This window comes from Boleophthalmus pectinirostris, unplaced genomic scaffold (genome assembly GCF_026225935.1).
Source record: "Boleophthalmus pectinirostris isolate CB_2022bp ecotype Guang Dong unplaced genomic scaffold, ASM2622593v1 HiC_scaffold_10, whole genome shotgun sequence".
Lineage (NCBI taxonomy): Eukaryota > Metazoa > Chordata > Actinopteri > Gobiiformes > Gobiidae > Boleophthalmus > Boleophthalmus pectinirostris.
The window spans coordinates 16,404,606-16,424,650 of NW_026570971.1; the positions used below are offsets into that span (position 1 = coordinate 16,404,606).

At 41.1% G+C, this 20,045-nt stretch overlaps 3 protein-coding genes across 9 annotated transcripts; all 3 read left to right on the top strand.

The window, feature by feature from the left end:
• The first annotated feature begins 1,438 nt into the window (after nucleotides 1-1,438).
• On the top strand, nucleotides 1,439-14,653 carry cep170ba (centrosomal protein 170Ba). Of its 3 annotated transcripts, none has more exons than XM_055158564.1 (19): nucleotides 1,439-1,725; nucleotides 2,394-2,531; nucleotides 3,396-3,485; nucleotides 4,076-4,154; nucleotides 4,652-4,710; nucleotides 4,840-4,993; nucleotides 6,838-6,966; nucleotides 7,439-7,930; nucleotides 8,011-8,885; nucleotides 9,032-9,136; nucleotides 9,645-9,756; nucleotides 9,860-11,389; nucleotides 11,886-12,132; nucleotides 12,209-12,338; nucleotides 12,410-12,544; nucleotides 12,621-12,706; nucleotides 12,784-12,877; nucleotides 12,948-12,999; nucleotides 13,095-14,653. In XM_055158564.1, the coding sequence occupies exons 2-19, from the start codon at nucleotides 2,427-2,429 to the stop codon at nucleotides 13,313-13,315; spliced, it is 4,695 nt and encodes a 1,564-aa protein (XP_055014539.1). In that variant the 5' UTR covers nucleotides 1,439-1,725; nucleotides 2,394-2,426; the 3' UTR covers nucleotides 13,316-14,653. The 3 variants fall into 3 exon arrangements, with proteins under 3 accessions (XP_055014539.1, XP_055014530.1, XP_055014535.1); XM_055158555.1 differs by lacking the exon at nucleotides 1,439-1,725 and adding an exon at nucleotides 2,023-2,136; XM_055158560.1 differs by lacking the exons at nucleotides 1,439-1,725; nucleotides 9,032-9,136 and adding an exon at nucleotides 2,023-2,136.
• Nucleotides 14,654-14,738: 85 nt separating this feature from the next.
• On the top strand, nucleotides 14,739-17,704 carry LOC110155308 (5'-3' exonuclease PLD4). Of its 5 annotated transcripts, none has more exons than XM_020919401.2 (11): nucleotides 14,739-14,824; nucleotides 14,891-14,960; nucleotides 15,229-15,383; nucleotides 15,541-15,724; nucleotides 16,028-16,148; nucleotides 16,222-16,349; nucleotides 16,426-16,626; nucleotides 16,707-16,846; nucleotides 16,915-17,080; nucleotides 17,160-17,256; nucleotides 17,323-17,704. In XM_020919401.2, exons 2-11 carry the CDS (start codon nucleotides 14,904-14,906, stop codon nucleotides 17,520-17,522), a joined length of 1,449 nt encoding a protein of 482 aa, XP_020775060.1. In that variant the 5' UTR covers nucleotides 14,739-14,824; nucleotides 14,891-14,903; the 3' UTR covers nucleotides 17,523-17,704. The 5 variants fall into 5 exon arrangements, with proteins under 5 accessions (XP_020775060.1, XP_055016473.1, XP_020775061.1 ...); XM_055160498.1 differs by having other exon boundaries at nucleotides 15,232-15,383; XM_020919402.2 differs by having other exon boundaries at nucleotides 14,749-14,824; nucleotides 14,896-14,960.
• A 129-nt stretch (nucleotides 17,705-17,833) lies between these two features.
• On the top strand, nucleotides 17,834-20,029 carry srp14 (signal recognition particle 14). The gene is made up of 5 exons (XM_020919405.2): nucleotides 17,834-17,984; nucleotides 18,363-18,435; nucleotides 18,868-18,980; nucleotides 19,061-19,093; nucleotides 19,208-20,029. The coding sequence occupies exons 1-5, from the start codon at nucleotides 17,961-17,963 to the stop codon at nucleotides 19,295-19,297; spliced, it is 333 nt and encodes a 110-aa protein (XP_020775064.1). The 5' UTR covers nucleotides 17,834-17,960; the 3' UTR covers nucleotides 19,298-20,029.
• Nucleotides 20,030-20,045: the final 16 nt, after the last annotated feature.

Below are 20,045 nucleotides of genomic sequence, written 5' to 3' on the forward strand. Positions count from 1 at the left end.
TTTATTCCAACTTTTTGTACCTACCCTGTCATATTTCAGAGTATGAGGACACCAGCTTTAGTAAACAAATAATATAAACTTTGTACACTGTTTCTTTCTTAAAAATAAAGTGTCTTAACAATGAACCTGTGTTTAGTGCTCAATTCATTAACATACTAGTTATTCACATTTTCTCACTTGATTACTGTGGCACTGGCAAGTGTCTGGCCTGAGTTTTTCGTGCCCTGTATTAGCGTTAGACTTGTTCAGGTTTGTGTGGTGGTGTACAGCTGGTTGGAGACAGTGCGCTCCCTCGGGCCAGGGGCAGATGGCGCACTCTGGAGCAGATGTTGACAGCCAGAGCTCAGTCTGTCTAAGGCCAGCTGCAGCACCAAGGCCTGTGGTGAGACCCGGTGTGCCCCGGTGTGATATTCACCTAACAACGATCCCTCACCAAACAGCGCACGGTGGCAGTGCTCTGCGCCGGAACTGAGCCACGGGTCTCCCCTGAGCCAACATGGGCCCTCTGCTTTGTGCTGCAGAAGACTCGCTCACTCCCCAAGAGCCCTTCTCCCCTTTGTATTAGACAGCAACATAGACCATCACCAGAGGCACAAGACACCAAAATAAACAATGACACTTTCAGTTACTAGAGTACGCCTAAATCCGTGGTAGACTTGCAGAACATAAAAAGTACACACAAATATGTGAAAATCATGGCCCATTTGCAAATCTAACTGAGGCCTGAGGGCACGGGATTTTTGAGACAAAGGTACAAACAGGTTCAACCTGTCCAGAATAAGCCAACCTCTTTGCTTACTACAATGTAGGCCATACAAATAAACAGATCTCATTTTTGTTGCACCACCTAAAGATAAGGCAGAGGGAGTAATTTGGACACGTTCACCACATGTGAACATGAAATTATCACTTTTGAAGATAGCTTGAAAAGCTTGTAAATTTTACTAATACTTAACTAAAGAGGGTGCACTTGAAGGTTCGTCATAAAAATATGACTGGAAAAGAAAAATATTTTTCTAAATTAGATCAATAGCGCCATCTTCTGGAGTCAGTTCTAGCACACGTTGCCTATTTTATTTCATCTAAAAAAAACTAAAAAAAAACAAACATCTGTGCCAATAACTTATACACTATTGATACATATTAACCTAGAGGCAGAATATGTTTTAAGATTACCAAATTTATTCATTTTCAAGTTTGGCCCGTAGACTGTACACGGTTTGGCCTATTATAGGCTCTATCTGGGCTATGAGGGAACACCGACATTTCTTACAAGTAGTAGTCCCACGCTGTACTGAGTAGAGAGCATAACATGAAAGTCAAATATTGATCAGATGAATCAAATTAAACGTAATGGGAGACAATGGGCGTGACTTCTGAGTGGCATTTGTACTTGACGCTGCTCTGCGCAGACAGAGTGGATTTGCGCAGACAGAGTGAGAGCTGTTCGTGTTTTGCGCATGGGTTTGCGCCTTTGCTCACGCCCGTGCTGCAGTCAGTTTCTGTGAGCGTGGATCAGACCGTGTGGGACTGGTCAGGCAGCGTACGTCAGCCGTGGGCAGGAGGGTTTCGACTTGACATTCCCACAGGAAGAAGGAGAGGGTGTGATGATCGTTTACCTGCGCTTTACAACCTGCTGCTTGTACTTATCGGTCGTCGAAGTGCGCTTGTTTTAGGACGCTAACCCTGGCTTTACTTGGGAGCAAAACGGAAGAGACTTTTCAGGTATGTCGCTGTTGGAACAAACGCGAGGAGGAGAAGCTTGTTCCAGTGGTGCTAGCCGAGCAGCCCTCTTCACTGTCCCCGAAGCCTTGTCCCCTCTGTGTTTCATTTCCTGGCTACATTTAGTGAACAAGTGATTACACCTGGCCAGGAGTTACATCTGCGCCATATTATATTTCCTAATATGTGGTTACTATCGCCGTGACAACATGGTATCAAGGTTACAAGTCCATTCATGGCTTTCAGCTATGCTACACTTCAGAGGACTTTATTCTCATTCAAGAGATAAAATATTTTCTTAATCACTATAGCAACATTTTCATCATTTCGAAACCTATGGATTGTAAAGGAGTTGGGCAGGTTTATGCAGCAGGTTACGATGCATGTTTCACTACCCAGGGTTTGGATTTCACAGTAATTTATGTTCCTTTGTAGATTTAATTCCACTTTAATTTTAATTCAGTCATTGTCATTTGTGAACCTACTAAAACTCGATTCAAACGCTATTCTGTTCTTTGTGAAATCCTGAATGACTCATTAAAGGTGTGCTTTGATTGCACTACAAGGAGTAAATAGCGTCCTGTAATCTTGAAGAGATAGTGCACTTCGAAGTTAAACCTTTTGGTCAGACACTGGGTTTGATTGTCATTGATGTGTTTATCTTTTGGCAGAATGCAGAGAAAGTCCTGACTCGTGGCCCTAAGATGAGCGTGACCTCCTGGTTCCTGGTGAGCAGCTCCGGCACTCGCCACCGGCTGCCACGGGAGATGATCTTTGTGGGTCGGGATGACTGCGAGCTAATGCTGCAGGTAGAAACTCACTATAACGTTTACACAGCAAACAGCGGCCATGTGTCACATGAGTCCCCACCTCTCTTCACCACATTGTGTGAATATATGCCGAGCAGAGCCAGACACGCTCTCTGTGTTCATAATTGTGACTGTGTAACCAGTCTGACGTCCCTCCATTCACTGTTGCCCTGACACCCTCTTAAACAAAGACTTTAACATGGCCAAAGCATTCCTTTCTGTCAAGTTTTCCATGCTGTACATTCCTGAGCATTTTTATAAAACTTTTTAAAAAATCGACCAGTGCTTCTCGCTATGCTGTTTTTGTTTATACGGTACTTCTTAACAAGTTATGGGCAGAAAAAATGTTCCCGACCACAGCGGCTAAATTGGAAAGCTTCCCATAATCCAAATTTGGCTGTAGAGACCTCAGACTTACACTCACTCACAAATTATGCAGTAGGCTTCTGATGCTATGCGAGTTCTCTGGTATGCTCCATAATGTGCAACATAAACATTCTGTGATTATACATTTATAGAATAAATGCAAGGACATATATAAAAGGATTCTCTCCATGGCAACAATGTTCTGTCTCTAACAAGTGGTGCTGGATATACAGCGTGAAACTGTCCTAACTGTTTTATCCTCCAGTATGGATTGAATGGACTGGTCAAAGATTGTACACAGTGTTGACAGTACTGCTTCAATCTGTGTTATTCTTTCTGCTGAAGAGGCCCAGAGTCACTAATGAGCAGGAAATTGGGAGTGGGACCAGCTCATTGTGAATCACATGCATTGTTAGCGGTCAACAGACATTCATAAACCGAATAAGAGCAAGTGTGTGTCTTCTGCTTCATCGCTGTGATTTATGTGCCTCTTTACAGTCTCGCAGTGTGGACAAACAACATGCTGTGATCAACTACGACCCAAAAACAGATGAACACATGGTGAAGGACCTGGGCAGCCTGAATGGGGTTGGTATCAGTATCCAAGTATTTTCATTCACTGACTTTTACATTTGTCTTGTTGCCACTTCAGTGCACCCAGTGAAGCTCTCTGTGGAGCAATAGGAGAAGCAGCTCTTTGTTTTCAGAAACAGTGGGCTGTATGTGCAGTTGTTACTACAGCCAAACTAATCAGAGCAGAACAGTGTAGATTTGTCCCTGAAGTCTGACTTCCCCAAACATCTTTGTTTTGTCTGCAAAAAAACCCAATCATTATCTATGTTTATTTGTGGACACCTCATGCATTCAGAGTTTACTATTGCTTACTTTATTAATATTACAAAAATATGTAAAATGTTCTGCTGTTGCCTGGTGGGTATGTTTTCATACACAAATAAGTACTCACCAAATGGTTAGTAGTTACATAACATAATCTAATGGATTATGTTTAGACTGGAAAAGAGCCAAATGCAAAGCGCCTTACACTTTCCACAGTTCTTTCGTGAATGCCAGAAGGTTTCAAAGATGCTATCACCTGGAATGACTGTTCAGTAATCAGTGACCACAAGTGACCACAACTCTTTATTGCTTCTTTTTTATTTATTTATTTTTTTTTGCAGACTTTTGTGAATGACTTGAGGATCCCGGACCAAACCTACATCACACTCAAGCTCTCAGATGTTATTCGCTTCGGTTATGATATCCTTTTGCCTGTTAATATATTCATCTATTCTTAGTTGTCCTTTGCGTAACTTTGACTAGCTCCACTTCATTTGTTTACAGCATTGTTACCAGGAAATGCTGAACATGGCAATCATTGGTATGGTTCAAAAAGTGTTTTTAGGCAGTGGTGTTGGGCTGCTCTGGTATGTTAATCCCCCCAGTGGTTTTCAGTCAGGGGTTTGAGATTATGTCCCACAGCACACTGAAAATCTGTTGCACCCTTTGACCCCTGTGCAGCAATCTGTGAATGTTGAAATCAGGTTGAGATAACTGGGGAAAAGCAGCTTGTCTGATACAATTATTGAATTTGACCACAGGTATACATTCAGTTCCTTCCTCATCCTTGTTAGATGAGCGTACTTGTGAATGTTAATTACACATACAAGATATTTCCGGATTAAAACACTGATCATGGAAAAAAAAAAATCAGTTTTAATCTTAAATTTGTAGTATTTCCTTGACTTATCCTGCACATGTCCATGTCTATATCTTAGAGAAAAGTCAACATAAGGTACCAGAGGAAGCTCTCAAAGTAAGTCACATTAAATGCATATTTTAGTGAATGCGTTCTGTTTGTAAACTTTCTGCCGGGAGGTACATCCTTACTGTCCATGTTAGCACAAATTTCCTCACATCCTGCTTCCTCTCGGTCTGTCTTTAGCATGAAAAATACACCAGCCAGTTGCAGCTGGGTATCAAAGCTCTGGAGGCCAAGACGAAGGAAAAGCTGCTTCATAGTCCAGACAAGAGCAAGGATTTTGTCTCCAAAGGCAAGCTCCAGGACAGGACTGAGAGGAAGGCCCACTCATGTACAGGTATAAGGCTGATCACTAATCTAATCTTATTGTAAGAATGTATTGTAAGAAACTGTACATGTGGTTTAGGTCATTGTGACAACTGAGATGAAGTCATTGTTTGCACTGGCTCTAGTGAACCTGGTGACTTGCAATAGATTTGAAAAACATGCCCCCCGCACCAGGAAGAGGGAAGTCTTGTGTCCACTTGGTCATGTTGTATTTGTCTGCTTGATCCCTGGATAAGGATCCTTCTCTATCAAGAGCTCTCCTGTTGTGCGATTAGACTGCACATGTGAGCTAAAGACTCTGTGCTGGCTTGAATAAATAGATTTTCATGTGCCCATGTTGTTGGCGCTGCAGTTGGAGTATGCCTACATGAGTCAGGCTTTCCCAGAGCAGTTGAGGTTGAAGTCATGTAGTTTTATCTGTGAAGGCCACGCCTGGACACGGGGAGGTGGAATACATGACCCATTAGCTTAGTTACCTACAATGAGCAGACGTTCCCACATGCACTCTTTTTATACACTTCATTCATTATTCATGTGAGTTCTGTTTTTGCCTGGTTTGAAAAATGAAGGCTTTTTTGTTTTCCAACACTTGCAGTAAGAAGATGTAGGTTTAGGTTGTATGCTTTTGTGTCTCCTTGTGTATCCTTCACAATGGAATTCAGTGTTTTTTCTTTTCCATGGAAAAGTATTAATGCCTCATGTTCCCTGGTACATTTAGTAGAACATTGATACTTTTAGCCTGTTCCTCCACTGCTCTGTACAAATGGTCACTGTAACTTCTTTGTGGTTGGCTCACTCAGGCTGAAAGAGGCCATGTGATGTAGCCTTGAGTTTTCGTAGCGTGCAGAGTGCCAAAGTGATATATAAACTACTGTGTGACTAGAACTGCCACAACACACTGATAAGAAACACAAATCATCAAATCATGCATACAACTTTGTCTAAATCTGCCTTTAAGGGAAAGAAGTGTTTACATGTTTTTTCTTATGAATTACAACTGCCCTCTGAACACAGTACATTTGTGAGCTGAGAGGAAAAATGAAAAGGTTGGTTTGTCTCTCCCTCTGTGCTCCTCTGCTCATTTTCCCATGAAGCTGCACAGGATGTGAGTGTCCAATCTCACAGCTGTCTGCTCTGAAGTGCGAGTCTGAGTCTGAACTTGTGCAATGTTGGTAAAAAACACTTGAGAATATGAACTACAGTACAAGCCTTACGTTATTAGTGGAGAGTTGAGTAATGCGACAGGACTGAAGCATGGCACTTGAATGCTGCTGCAGTGTTGTTGTTTTGTTTGTGTCCTGGGCAACAAGCTCTGCAGATGTTTCAGATATTAGACTGCTGCTTATGACTGTTTATCCTGTGCATTAGAACAACATCCAGAATCCAGATTATGTGCTTAGTCTGGCACAAAATACTACTTAAGCAATGGCATTTCATAGATTATAGTACAGTATATTGAAGAGTGGAATTTGGTTAAAAGATCAGTGATTATCCTCTAGTCTTTTTCTTTTAAAGATTAGGATTAACTTCATTTTGTCTCTCGCACAAAATGGATTAGGTTTGGGTGGCTTCATAATGTCTTTGGTATCAAGTCTGACCCCATTTCCTGCTTTTCAGAGTTCTCAAAGGAGTGTGAGAATTTAGACGGTAGCCCTCTGTAACATTATATCATTGTATTGTGCAATATTCTGTTACTGCAACCACTTGCAAGCAGCAAAATCGACTTATATAAATGGTATTCCTCATAAATACCCTAGACTGGGCAAATCCACCTCAGTCTGGTCATGTATTCACTGTACTTGTTTGTGTTGATTTGTTTGTGTTTATCCTTGTATTTGTCTGTTTTGTTCCTAGCTGCTACAGACACGCCAATATCAAAGCCCACTCCTCTGTATGGTCAGCCGTCCTGGTGGGGGGAAGATGAAGACCCTGAGAAAAAGAAGTCGCCCAGAGGAGGGAAGCAGCCAGAACAGGATTCACCGGGTACAGGCACCTGTCATTTATTGTCGTTACCGTATTATGGGTTCAATACTTTTAAGTTTATTAAATATTGAAAGCATTTCTTTGCCTGTCATTGGTGGTAATCCAGAGGTAGGTCTCTGGCTGTCAGTTGTCAGTCGTGTACACTCCATGCCAGGCGATTGGGCAGGGCATGTGTGCCTTGTGATGGATTAGCATCCGTTAAGCTAGTACGCGGAAAGGAGTCTAACTGTAGGCCTCATGTTGCCTGGTCTGAAACAGATTAATCCTGATCAACTAACTTCTTCTGGGCTCTGATCCTTACCTCACATTTGTCAGCATTTAACTGTCCCTAATGCTTGGTTACTTAGTGTTTATTACATTGTTGCTAGTGGTACAGTCCTGTGATGTTCTTGCTGTGATGCTTTTACTGTATTAATAAATTGTCAGTTCATATGTTTGCGATATGTAATACGCATTATTTTTATTTCCACAGATTCAACCAAAGATTCCCCCAGATATGAGCTCAATGGCTCTCTGTCTGACAGTCAGGCAAAGTCCATTTTCTCTTACCGCCGAGAGCCTAGCTACTTTGAGATCCCAACCAAAGAGCTCCACCAGCGTCCGGCCAAGAAACCAGAGTCGCCGGTGCATGAAGTCCCCACAAAGGACATCCCCGATCAGCCCAAGAGCGTCCTTTCCACCCCGACCCCTCCTGTGGTGCAGAGCCATGCCTCTTTCACTATAGAGTTTGATGATTGCACACCGGGGAAAATGAAGATTAAGGACCACATCACTAAGTTTTCATATCGCCAGCAGAAAAAGCTTCCCCACACACAAACTGCTGCTGCTCCCACTGAGGTCATGTCAGCAGAAAGTAAAGTAGCAGACTGGCTGGTTCAGAGTAATGTCAGTATGATGAGGAGGAGGTCACAGGCTGAGGACTTGTACAGTACAATCAGTGATCCCTCCATGCAAAAACGACTCTGTAAGTCACTTTAAGTTGACCAGTAAATGAATAAACCTGTTAAAGTAACTTTGTTTGTTTGTTTGTTTGTTTTTTTACAGCAAACTGGGACGACAGCACACACAGTGATTCTGGCATCCCCGGGACCAATGGGAATGACTTCCTTCCATCAGATCTTCAGTCTAAATCCCACGTCTCTCGACGTCAGAGCCATTCTCCTCCAGAACGCTACACATCATCTGAATCCAAGGAGCCCACCTCCCTAGAACCACATTCCTTTCATGGTCACACCAAGACTGAGACTAAACAGGCGTTTGTCATTGAAATTTTTGAGGACAGTCAAAGAAAGAAGCGCTCTCAATCTTTCACCAGTAACACTCCAGCTCCTGTGCCTGGACTCAGACCTGAGGTGGAGAGATCCAGGAAGAGCCCCAGCCCAACCGAGGAAAGGACTCCTCCCACTCAGCGCTACACTGTGCCTCTAAAGGACTGTGACTCTCCAGGTCCTCAGAGGGCGGGCTCGCTGAGGAGGGAGAAGACAGAGGAACGCATCAGCACCGGCTTCTCCTCTCGCTCCACCTCCTCTGTCTCCACACGGCCTTTCAGCAGTGTGGGACGCAAATCCAAACTGGCCCGGGACTTTACTGCAGAATTTCTTAAACAAACAAAACAGAATGCTTCTGTAGAGAGAAAGTCTACCAGCCCCCCAAATGTTAAAGCCAATTTACCTGTTCAGGACCCCGACAGCCCCCCACCATCCATCACTGCCAATCGGCCACAGACCTCTTCTCCCATCCACCATCCCGTGCCCCTCAACAGCACCATGACCTCAGTGACACAAGAGGGTGCTGAAATCAAGACCGCTCAGAGCAGCAGGAATGATGAGGAGGACAATCTGAGTGACGCAGGCACTTACACCATCGAGGCAGATGTGCAGGACAAGGAGCTGGAGGAGGCCCGCAGCAAGATTGACCAGGCAAGATCGGCCATGTCATTTTGTCATGTTGAATAAAGTGTTACTATAATGAGCATCATAACATAATATCATAACCAGCACCTATTTTCAGTGCCAGCTCTCACTATTCCTTCACCCATTAACTCATGATGCTCTGTTCCCAGCAGGTGTTTGGGGTGCACACCAACCAAACTGAAGTAGAGGCATCAACCACAGATAGGCCTGTTATTGTTAATGACAGTGAGCAACATAGACAGAATAGCACTGGGCAGGTGAGAGCAGGGCTGTAGTGTGGTGAGGGGGAAACTAACTGAATCACAGGGCAAAGTCAATGGATCAAATTAACATGAGTGGAGTGATGAATCAAGTGTGTTGGTTCAAAGGCTTGCAAATGATATGGGATACTGCTTTTTTTTTTTTTTTTTTTTTTTTTTTTATCCAAACCATTGTAGGCATTATTTTTTTTATTGATGTACCATTTCATAACCAAAACTAAACATGAGTGGAGTGATGAATCAAGTGTGTTGGTTCAAAGGCTTGCAAATGATATGGGATACTGCTTTTTTTTTTTTTTTTTTTTTTTTTTTATCCAAACCATTGTAGGCATTATTTTTTTTTATTGATGTACCATTTCATAACCAAAACTAACTTACTAAACTACTTCATCATTGCCATCTGTCCCACTAACCTTATGCATAACACTGGCTATTAATAACATTGGTAATATGTATATTTTTTACCTGTAACAGTAACTTATTAATTATTTAATATATCCTGCAGATCCAGGCCCCTAAGTGGATGTCTTGTTGGGCCAGCTTAGCAGACAGCTATACAGAATGCCCACCCCCATCCTCTATTTTGGACTCTTACCAGATGGAGCAGTCTGGTGTTGGTAAGCAGTCTTGACACAAAAATGTGATTTGTAAATTATTGCTTTATTTGTTATTTTTATTGTACATTTTAATTAATTCAAATAACATTCCTCTGTTCTTTAGGCTCCAGGCACAAAGTCACATTGAGCCAAAGCCAGGTGAGTCCGGAGATTCTGGACCATAGTGATTCCAGGACCTACCAGGTTTCAATAAATAAGGGGGACGCTGAAGCCCCCAGCATCCATGTCCAATATGACATGCAGTCCACATTTGACATGGAGAAGAGCACTGCTCCCCGATCTCAAGACAGTCTTCTGAGGTTATCTGTTCAAGATGATGTTGAGCCGGACAGTTTAAGTGATGCCAGTAATTCAGGAGATGGTTCTATCATTGAACAAAGGAGGAAACCCCTACAGGATGCACAGGAAAGGAAACTAGACAATCGCACACTTCAGTCCAAGTCCACATCATTTTACATCGGCTCAGAGGAGAATGTGACACAACCTGAAAACACCACAAAAGCAGAAAAGAAACACAGTGGGAAAACCTTCTCGACAGCCACACTGACAAAGCAGAGAGCGGTCCAAGAACCAGGAAAAGTTCGTCCCAGTATTTCAGCTCCTCTCTTTGGGAACACTGCTGTGGGGGAGCTCTCAGAGGGTTCAGGGGTCACTCTGCTGAGACAGGAGAGCTTCACTACGGACCGGCCCAGCACTGCCCTGCTGCCACATATCTCCAGTCCGGAGTCTGCACATGGCTCTGCCTCTCAGGACACTCACTCGTATCTTAAACAGACGGAGGATGTTCTGGCTACACTCGAGGCCAGGCTCCAGGGGGGACACACAGCACAAGGAATGGATTCTGCTGAGTCTGATGTGGACACATCCAGCTCTGTGAGCCAACAAAGTAACCAGACCAAACCACACCTAATCAGTAAAAAGCCCTTCCCTTTCCACAGGGAGAGGTCATCTGCCAGTATCACCAGTCAGGACTCTGCTGTCCAGTCCTCAGTGTCAGATAGAGCAGAAAAACAGAGAAGCTTCAAGACGGATACTTTCAGGAAACCTGCAGGTTTGAGGCGCAGTGTGGGAAAACATGGCTCCACAGACTTAAGCAATGACCACCACAGCTCCAGTCGACAATACTCAGACCAGGAGTCACACCACACCCAGGTGAGCAGGAAATACACGGTGCCCCTGCAGAAGGAGGAGAGTAAGAGCACCAAAGTGTCCCAGGTTTTGAATCGTGCCAACAGTCTGTCCGCTCCTCGACCCACGAGGGCATCCATGCTCCGACGCGCTCGCCTCGGAGAGTCGGACAATGAGGGCACAGAGACTGATAAAGCATCCCGGGATGAAGTTAAGCAACCTCAGGAACCTAAAAAACTCTCCAGATGGGACATGCTGGCCATGCCTCGTAAGCGCACTAGTTCTTTTAACACTCCAAGTGACAATGAAGCATCATCAGGCCCCCAGGGGACAGTACGGAGCACAGGATCCTCTAACCGTAGCACAGATGTAAGAGGCAATACTGGTCGCAGATCATCCATCTCTGGAGAGAAGCCACTAGAGCGTCCACAGAAAGCTCCTCTAAACAAGACTCCCATCACCCGAATGCGTGCCAGCAGTGCCAAGTATACCAGCAGCACAGCAAGTAAGTTCTGGACTCGGTAAACTAAACACGATTTACAGTAAATGCACAACCTATACTATTGTCCATCAGGGCAAATTCAAAAACACAACATGGAATGCAACATCTAATATTTTCTATTTGGTACTGTGGACAAAATGAGACTGTGGACCTCTACTAACTTTTAAAATAAATGTACACTAACAATATCTATTCTTAGTGACTCAAATGATTTCCTAATTATGTAATCTTGTGATTTTTATAATCATGGTTCTAGTTAAACATTACTCTGCTGTGGAAGACAATAATTTTTTGTGTTCCGATTTGTAATCGGTAGAAAACATAGTGCTTGTTTGCAGGCAAATGTTGACTTCCACAGTCAAGTGGTGCTCTATGCTGCTGGGAGAACTGCAGTGACTTTTGTCATATTCTTTGTGGCTTTGTTCTTTCATGGTTCTGTTTTCTTTTCTTTTCCTTCTCCCACTTCCTTGTCAAAATCAAACTCCTCGACAATGTAAAGGCTCGAGGAGGCGGCAGAAGGGCTCAGACTATACTTCTACCTCAGATGAGGAGTATGACTCCAACCAGAACACTCCTAAACCCAAACGCTCCCAACCCTCCTTAGCTTCTCACAGCACGCACAGCCAGCCCCGCCCCCTGCCTGTGGTCGCCCTGCGCCCAGCAGCCCGGAGCAAGGACTCAGAGGATGAGAACAATGAGGGGGAAGCCTATCACAACTGGTCTACTCACAGCGCAGAGATTGCACGGTATGAAAAAACTATGTTATACCATTCAGTATATCTTTACTTAAAAATAAAAGTACTGGTGTTATCTCTATGGCAGGTTAAGTCAGGACCTGGCGAAAGACCTTGCCATTCTGGCAAGGGAGATCCATGATGTCGCAGGAGATGGAGACTCTCAAAACCCTGGAGCAGAGAGCAGAGCATCTTCTACTGTGACGGCTCATCCACAGGTTACTACTGAGTCAGGCTGATTTTGTTTAGTCTTGTTTTGATCTTATTCTGACCGTGTTTTGTTTTGCAGCTCACTGGGCATATTCCAGAGAATCGCTTAAACACTCAAAGAGGCCCCTCAGCATATTCTGCAGGTCCAACTGAACCAATCCCTAAACTAAACCACCAACAGAGCATCAGACAGCGGGACGAGAACAAAGAGGAGGTGAGGACATAAGGTGCCATAAAAATGTATGTTTAATCTTAATAATCATTACATGAAAGTGCTTTTCTCTGCTAAGGTACAAATGGACAATCAGCTGGATCCTGTGTCTCACATCATTAACACCATTAAAGAAAACACAGAGGAGCTTAGTGAAAAAATAAAGTGAGCTCTTAAAAGGGATGTAACCTTCTTTAGAGTGTATAAAATAACTTCTAAGTAAATGAATGTGGTTCTTGCAGGGTCCTGTTTCAAGACAAGATGGACATTTGGGAGGAAATCGAAACAAAGATTTCTGCTGATGATGATATGCCAGTTTTGAAAACCTCAAATAAAGTTGGTTTGATCCACATTATTTTAATCTAGTTAAAGCCAATGTCCTTACAATTTAAGATTTCCTTTTCAGGATATTGCATCAATTTTGTTGGAGCTCAGACGAGTTCAACGGCAGCTTGAGGGTTAGTAACTCATTATTGGCTTAAACAAATATTTAATCTTCTTTGTATTTATTTAATCCTGTATGTATTTATGTCAAATATCCTTTTCTCCTCAGTCATGAACACAGTTGTGAAACCCAGTGACCACCTCGAGGTCACCAGGGCATCCAGTGCGGCGTCGTCTTCATCTGGAGTGCGTCCGTCCAGAGTTGTGTCATCACAGGAATGGAGGACCACCCCGTCTGTGTCCAGAAGAGGAGGCGGGCCAAGACCAGGGGCCCGATTCAGGAGTGTTGCCATAGCATCTGATGATTGCAGAGAGGGCTACTTGGTCTGAGATATAACACTAACACACACACACACACACACACACACACACTTACACTTTAAGCAATGGTGCTAAACAACTGTGCATTTTATCTCCAAGGAGGAAGTGAGATGGGGTATAGAAGTGTTCCTTTAAATGGTTACACTTAAAAAACAAAAAACTTTGAGAAGTGGTGAATCAGCCAGTCACCACTACCCCATAAATTTTTCTATAGCAAAGCCACCAGTAGGGGGCAGTACAGTCAATCTTTCTATATAAATAAAACCTATAATGCCTGCTGAACTACTTTGCTGTACTTCAAAGCTAAGAACCGCCCTGAGAAATGTAGTGTAAATTTGCTGAAGGAACAAGGGTTATTCTTCAGATATCATCAACTTAAGGGTGTGATGGGAGACTTCAGTGCCAGATAAACTGCTTTTCTATGAGATTTTTCCATGTTTCATCATTAATGTTATCTGCACCTTGGTTGTGTTGTCTGAATGAACACAAATGAGCAGTCGTTTGTTGGAAGTGTCTCAGGAATGTGTGGGCTGAATAGAAGGCGGGGCTTGGCTACTTAGCAACTCTAAACTCCAATGACTCTGGGGAGGCTTTAGTTTTCTTCTATTTATCTATTTATATTACTTGTCTTAAAGGCCTTATATAGACCATAGCTAAATTGTTCATTCTGTGTGTTTATTTTTTTTAAAATAAAGCACAAATAGATTATTTCATTTTGCCCATGACAATCAAATTCTTGTGACTGATTGGTCAGTTCATGCACACAGCGATTCTTTATCATACACTACAGTTGAATGAAGATTCTATGGTAGGAATCTCTCTCTAGTAGTATCTTTTTATTGTTTTGTTTTTGTTTGTATGATTTTTACTTTATTAGTTTGTCATCAGCTGTTGGATTACCGCATCGTATATATGTATAAATAAGAATTACCTCTCAGTTTATTCTTTTGCACTAATTGTGTACCACATGACCACCTCAACGTGACTTGAGTGTGTATACCTGTACGTTTTTCCCCTTCTTCCCACTTCTGAATGTAATTTAATTAGAAATGGGAAGTTTCTGTAAGTGCCCCAAAGCTGTGTGGAAGAGCTCTTCATTCACCAGCCACATAGTTGTTTACAGACAAAACACTGAATGTCATTTTCACTTTTAAAAAATAATTTGCTGCTATTTATCTGCAATGGGATTGTATCAGCCCTCTGCTTTCCTCCAGTATGTGTCAAACGTATGGCTCTTTGTGTTTCTTTAAAGTAGAAATTGTGAGCTGTATTATTCTTTTAATTATTTGTAAGTAATTGATGGGCTGTAAATGTATTTCTTTACAAAATAAAATATATCAAAACGTACTTGATGTTTGGTGGTTCGCTTCATTGCAATCAAAACTACACATGTGAACCAAAAACTGAAATGAAAGTCAAAACAGGAACTTAACTCCTGGCAACTTTAATATGAGTCACTTATAGACGGAGCCCTGACCAGACAGCTTCACATCACCTTTGTTTTGGAAAATACTTTGTGTAAGTTACTTTTAATTGATTAACTCAAAATACACATGCTCTTTATGCACCATTTTGTTCTATAAGTGTAGAGTACCGAATGAAAATGCCTGCCACAGCTTATAAACACCTCCATGATGAGAATGTCTCCTCAAAGGTCAGTCATGTAAAACGCACTGTACAATGATTAGTTATTTATCATTAATAATTGGAACTTGGAATCATTACAGAGCTTCAGATCACTGCTAAAAGCTCACCTATTCAAATTTGCTTTTCTTTTGATTTCCACAAGTTAGTATTGTTCTTTTCTCTCTGTCTTTTCCTGTTGTAAAGTGTCTTTGTATCTAAAAGTATCCAAAAAAGCTTTATATAAGATTAATGTATTTTTATTATTGATATTTTAATTCTATTCATGCTTTCTGTAGAAGCCGACCAGCTGTGTGATCCTGGCTGTAGTTATGGCCTGCCTCACTGTTCTGGGCATCATACTCGCCATTGCTATTTTAGAGAGACCATCCAGTTCTGACAAAATTGACGGGGAAAAGATATTTCCACTGGAGCCTTCTGTTGGGAGCTGCAGGTAGTTGATCATTCTCAAACCTTTGACCTAAACCCAGTCTGTTCATACTGTTTATTTACGTTTTGCATGTTTACATTCAACTTCCTCATAACTGAATTAATAACTTCTGCCCTCGAAACTTCTGCATTGTTTTGTGTTACTATTTGACATTTGTTAGCATGACCCTTGTGGAAAGTATCCCTGTGTATATGAAATACAATGACAATGCCACATTTGGGCGGCCATTGGAAACTGTATGGGAAGATCTCATCGCCATGGCAACTGAACAACTAGATGTGGTGTCCTTCTACTGGACTCTGACTGGAGCCGATATCAGCGTGAACTCCTCTTCTGCAATCCCTGTGAGAGCCCAAATATAGAACAATAATAATAATTAATTCATAATCAGAGATCATTTTGGAACCACACTCTAATTGCCTCAGTAAAGCATTAACTTCACAATGAACAGTGTTTATTAAGATTGATTAAGGCTTAGTAACTACTTAGTAACTACCTTATCCTTAACTTCTAACTCCTAAGTAGTTATGAATAAACAAAGTATGAATTAAGCCTTTGTTTATGCTTTATTAAGGCTAATTAAGGTACAGCGTAATTATTATAAAGTGATACCTTAACATGTTATAATATGCTGCTGTTCTTGACAGGGGACTCGCATTCTGACAGGACTTGAATCTCTGCCTGCAAGAAATGTTTCTGTCCGAGTGTTAATAAGTAATCCATCTGTGCATACAAATTCCACAGATTTGAAGGTCCTCCAACAAAAAGGTCTGTAAGGGCCTTGTAATTATATGTATTGTGCTTATATATTCTCTTGAAAATAAACTCTTCTTTCGTTCAGGAGTCCAAGTGAGGGAGGTGGACTTTGGTCGTCTCACAGATGGTGTCCTCCACTCTAAGTTCTGGATTGTTGACAGAAAACATCTCTTTATTGGAAGTCCCAACATGGACTGGAGGGCTCTCACACAAGTAACAGTGAAACATCTGCCATCTATATTCTTTTCTGTATTGAGGATTATAACAAGTTTTTTGTATTTTTCTCTAGGTAAAGGAACTAGGTGTGGTGATCCACAACTGTTCGGAATTAGCCATAGACCTAGAGAAGATTTTCAACTCTTATTGGGAAATGGGCCTTCCAAACAGCACCTTACCTGATCCCTGGCCCTCAAAGTATGACACAAACATTACCAAATTACACCCTCTGCTGGTGAAAGAAGAGAATATAACAAGCCAGATATACATATCCGTGAGTTCCTAAAGTTTCTGTCTAGTTTTCTTAGAAATGAAAGAGACAACTTCTTAAGTTTCTGTTCTGTTTTTGTGAAGGGTTCGCCGCCCCTCTTCTGTCCTCTGTCCAGAACTCTAGACTTAGATGCTATTTTGACCAGTATCTCTGAGGCTCAACATTATGTTGATGTGGCTGTCATGGAGTACCTCCCACTGATTCAATTTGAAAAGCCCCAGAGGTAAGCCACACTAACAGTTTTACACTGTCATGTCTTTTGCAGCTACTTTAACATGTGTGGTTCAACAGATACTGGTCAGTCCTTGATGATGCCATTAGAGCTGCAGCATTTGATAGAAAAGTAAAGATCCGGATGCTGATCAGCTGTGGGAGAGAGTCCAATCCAAGCGTCTTACCCTTCCTACAGTCTCTAGCTGCTCTTGACAGTAATATATCCCACATTAGCATCAAAATAGTATGTTCTGACAATGCATCCTATAAATTTAGATTAGAACAATATAAGGTCTTAACTAACTACATCTTTCTTTTTGCAGAAACTTTTCATTGTGCCTGTTGGAAACCAGACTGATATACCATATTCTAGAGTGAACCACAACAAATATATGGTGACTGATAAAGTAGCTTATATTGGTAAGTTTTTCAAAGACATTGCATGTCTTAAGTCAATTATTAATGGAAAACTTTTTTTTGCTGTAGGCACATCCAACTGGTCTGGGGATTACTTTACCACCACAGGTGGAGTGGGCCTAGTGATTTCCCAGCATGCTCCTCACTTGATATGGAAGAAGTCTATTCAGAGCCAGCTCAGTGTTGTCTTTGAAAGAGACTGGAACTCACAGTTTGCTGTGTACTTAGATGAACTCGGTCACCATCCTGACTGTGCTCTAGTGAAATAACATGCTATTCTGAATTGTTTCTTCAACTTGTTGATAATCATTTCTGTTTCGAAAGACAAAATGCTCTCTTCACTGAAGTTAAATCAACACATGTAGATGATTTTAAAGTACATATTTTTAATGTATATAATGTGTAATAAAGTAAGCCTTGATATATGCAGAGGCAAATGTATGTAACATCACTTTTGTGTCAGTGGAATCTATGTAGTACCACTTTTATTGTTCAAGCAAATTCAATTTAATCAAATAATACAATTTAAGTATCCTTCCTCCCACATTGATTTTCCATTTAAGACAGTGACTCCTCCTCGGCGGTAGGTGGCGCCATGTCAGTAAATCGTAACAGGGCGGAGCTCCGGTTGTAGTACGTGTGCTTCATATGAGGCTCATATGAGTTAGCTTTCGGCTTCTGAGCTAACGCTTCATCACCTTTTAAACATGGTGCTCCTGGAAAATGATTCGGTAAGGACACTTTAATCAAATCCTTTGACAATATATATTCTATAATACAGTTTTCACTTAGTATGTGGCTGTATTTTAATGTAATCTCTTCACAGGCTAGTCACGAGCAGGCTAGCATGCGATTGCCCAAATCATTGCTGAGATGATCACTCGTCGATTTAATGCAGATTAAAACCAACATCTTTAAATATTGTAATGAATAAAGATCTTGCCTACATTTTTACTGTGTCCATGTTGTTGATGTTTATATTCTCTTATTTCTTTGGACAACTGAAGATTATTGCAACATCAATTTATACATGGCACATATGCTGTTTTATGCACTTTTCTCAGTTCTGACATGGATTTTGTGTTTATTTAACACTTTTTTTTTGACAGTTTCTTACAGAGCTCACACGCCTATTCCAGAAATGTAGATCATCTGGTAGTGTTGTCATCACACTAAAGAAATGTAAGTACAGTTTCACAGATGACAATAATCCCAGATGTGAAATAATAAGACAATAAGCCGGCTGTCAATAAATGAGCACATGGTAAGGCTGTGCAACTGACTGAACCTTTAATCCAGATAGAGATTCAGTTATTACTAATTGTGAAATGATCACCTTGGGTCATTTTAATCTAGAGATTCACAGTCAATCCTCTGTCTGTAAAGGCATGTTTGGAGCTGAATTCAGACTTTGGAGGAAGCAGTTTTTCTTAATTTTTACAGTCTTTATTTGTTAAATGGAAATTATTAAAAGTAAAATAAATTAGGAAATTAATAATATTTTTTTGTTTGTTTGAAGACATAATCAAATCAAATAAAAAGTTGTGATGGATCAATATGACTGTATCGCCCAGCCCTATTTTACAGGAACTAAACTCTATGTATATTTTTCAGATGATGGTAGGACAAAACCTGTTCCTAGAAAGGGCCATTCAGAATCATTTGAACCCGCAGACAATAAATGTCTCATCAGAGCATCAGATGGAAAGAAGAAAATTAGTACAGTGGTGAGTTTTCCTGTTTCCTGCTGTTATACATATGAGATATATTTGTGGTATATGATTCTGATTGTTACTTCTGCCTTTAGGTCAGCACCAAAGAAGTAATCAAGTTTCAGATGGTAAGTTTGATTTTGTCTGAATTTCAAGTCTAGATCAGCACAGTATAGCCTGTCTATTTTGTTTGTGTATGATTTGATTTGGCAATTGTCTTAGTGATAACTGTTTCCTTCCAGGCCTACTCTAACCTGCTTAGAGCTCACATGGACGGACTTAAGAAGAAAGATAAGAAAAGCAAAAGCAAGAAAACAAAAGCTACACAATGACTGCTGAACTCTGATAACCTTAGGGGTTCCTGAGCTGGCATGTATGTCCTGTCTGAGGGAATTGTCCACGGTTTAGGACTGGACGTACAATACTTTTCAACCCGTGGCTGCATGATTCACCTGTCATGGACTCTACAGTGCCATCCGTTATTTTTCAGATCTGAAGAAGCAAGTCGACCATTTTGAAGTTTTTTTTATTTTTTCCTTCTTTGAAAACTGACCACCAATTAAGTCGGTGTGTTAAATATTCCAGAGGATGAAATGGCTTCTTTGGTATTTAATAGTTTAGTCCCCTATTTATGTAACGTTGCAGATGGCTTATTTTGGAAGTTATTTGTCTTAAGTTTTTTTTTTTTTTTTTAAGCAATGATGTATAAGGAAGGAATGTGGACGCAAACTCATTTTTACTGTACATCTTTATTTTATTAATATAGATCAATCACATAAGACCTTATTTTTTACGATAGATGCTACTAAAAATGTAAAACTACAAAATATAAAATGGCAACATAATCTCCCCATGAGGCTTCTTTCAGCTTGAATATTTATGTGAAATCAGTTATCAAAAATGAAAACAATATTTTTTAGATTACAGAAAAGCATGTTTTTGAGTACAGACCATACACTATTGTAAATAAATTGTACATTTTTCACAAGGCTGCAGAGTTTGATTTTACATGTAAAGTCTGGAGATAGAATTATGTTCATGAATAAAAGTGCTCTGTCAAAGTCTTTCAGTGTGTACATC

Bases quoted from the DNA above. Each gene is read 5' to 3' on its own strand.
- cep170ba (XM_055158555.1), top strand. From the start codon at position 2,059: ATGGATTGTAAAGGAGTTGGGCAGGTTTATGCAGCAGGTTACGATGCA. The intron at 8,886-9,031 runs GCAAGATCGGCC...TGTTCCCAGCAG, and splicing joins CCCGCAGCAAGATTGACCAG to GTGTTTGGGGTGCACACCAA. The intron at 12,707-12,783 runs GTGAGCTCTTAA...TGGTTCTTGCAG, and splicing joins GAGCTTAGTGAAAAAATAAA to GGTCCTGTTTCAAGACAAGA.
- LOC110155308 (XM_020919401.2), top strand. From the start codon at position 14,904: ATGAAAATGCCTGCCACAGCTTATAAACACCTCCATGATGAGAATGTC. The intron at 16,847-16,914 runs GTAAGCCACACT...GTGGTTCAACAG, and splicing joins CAATTTGAAAAGCCCCAGAG to ATACTGGTCAGTCCTTGATG. The intron at 17,257-17,322 runs GTAAGTTTTTCA...TTTTTGCTGTAG, and splicing joins TGATAAAGTAGCTTATATTG to GCACATCCAACTGGTCTGGG.
- srp14 (XM_020919405.2), top strand. From the start codon at position 17,961: ATGGTGCTCCTGGAAAATGATTCG. The intron at 17,985-18,362 runs GTAAGGACACTT...TTTTTTTGACAG, and splicing joins TGCTCCTGGAAAATGATTCG to TTTCTTACAGAGCTCACACG. The intron at 19,094-19,207 runs GTAAGTTTGATT...GTTTCCTTCCAG, and splicing joins AAGTAATCAAGTTTCAGATG to GCCTACTCTAACCTGCTTAG.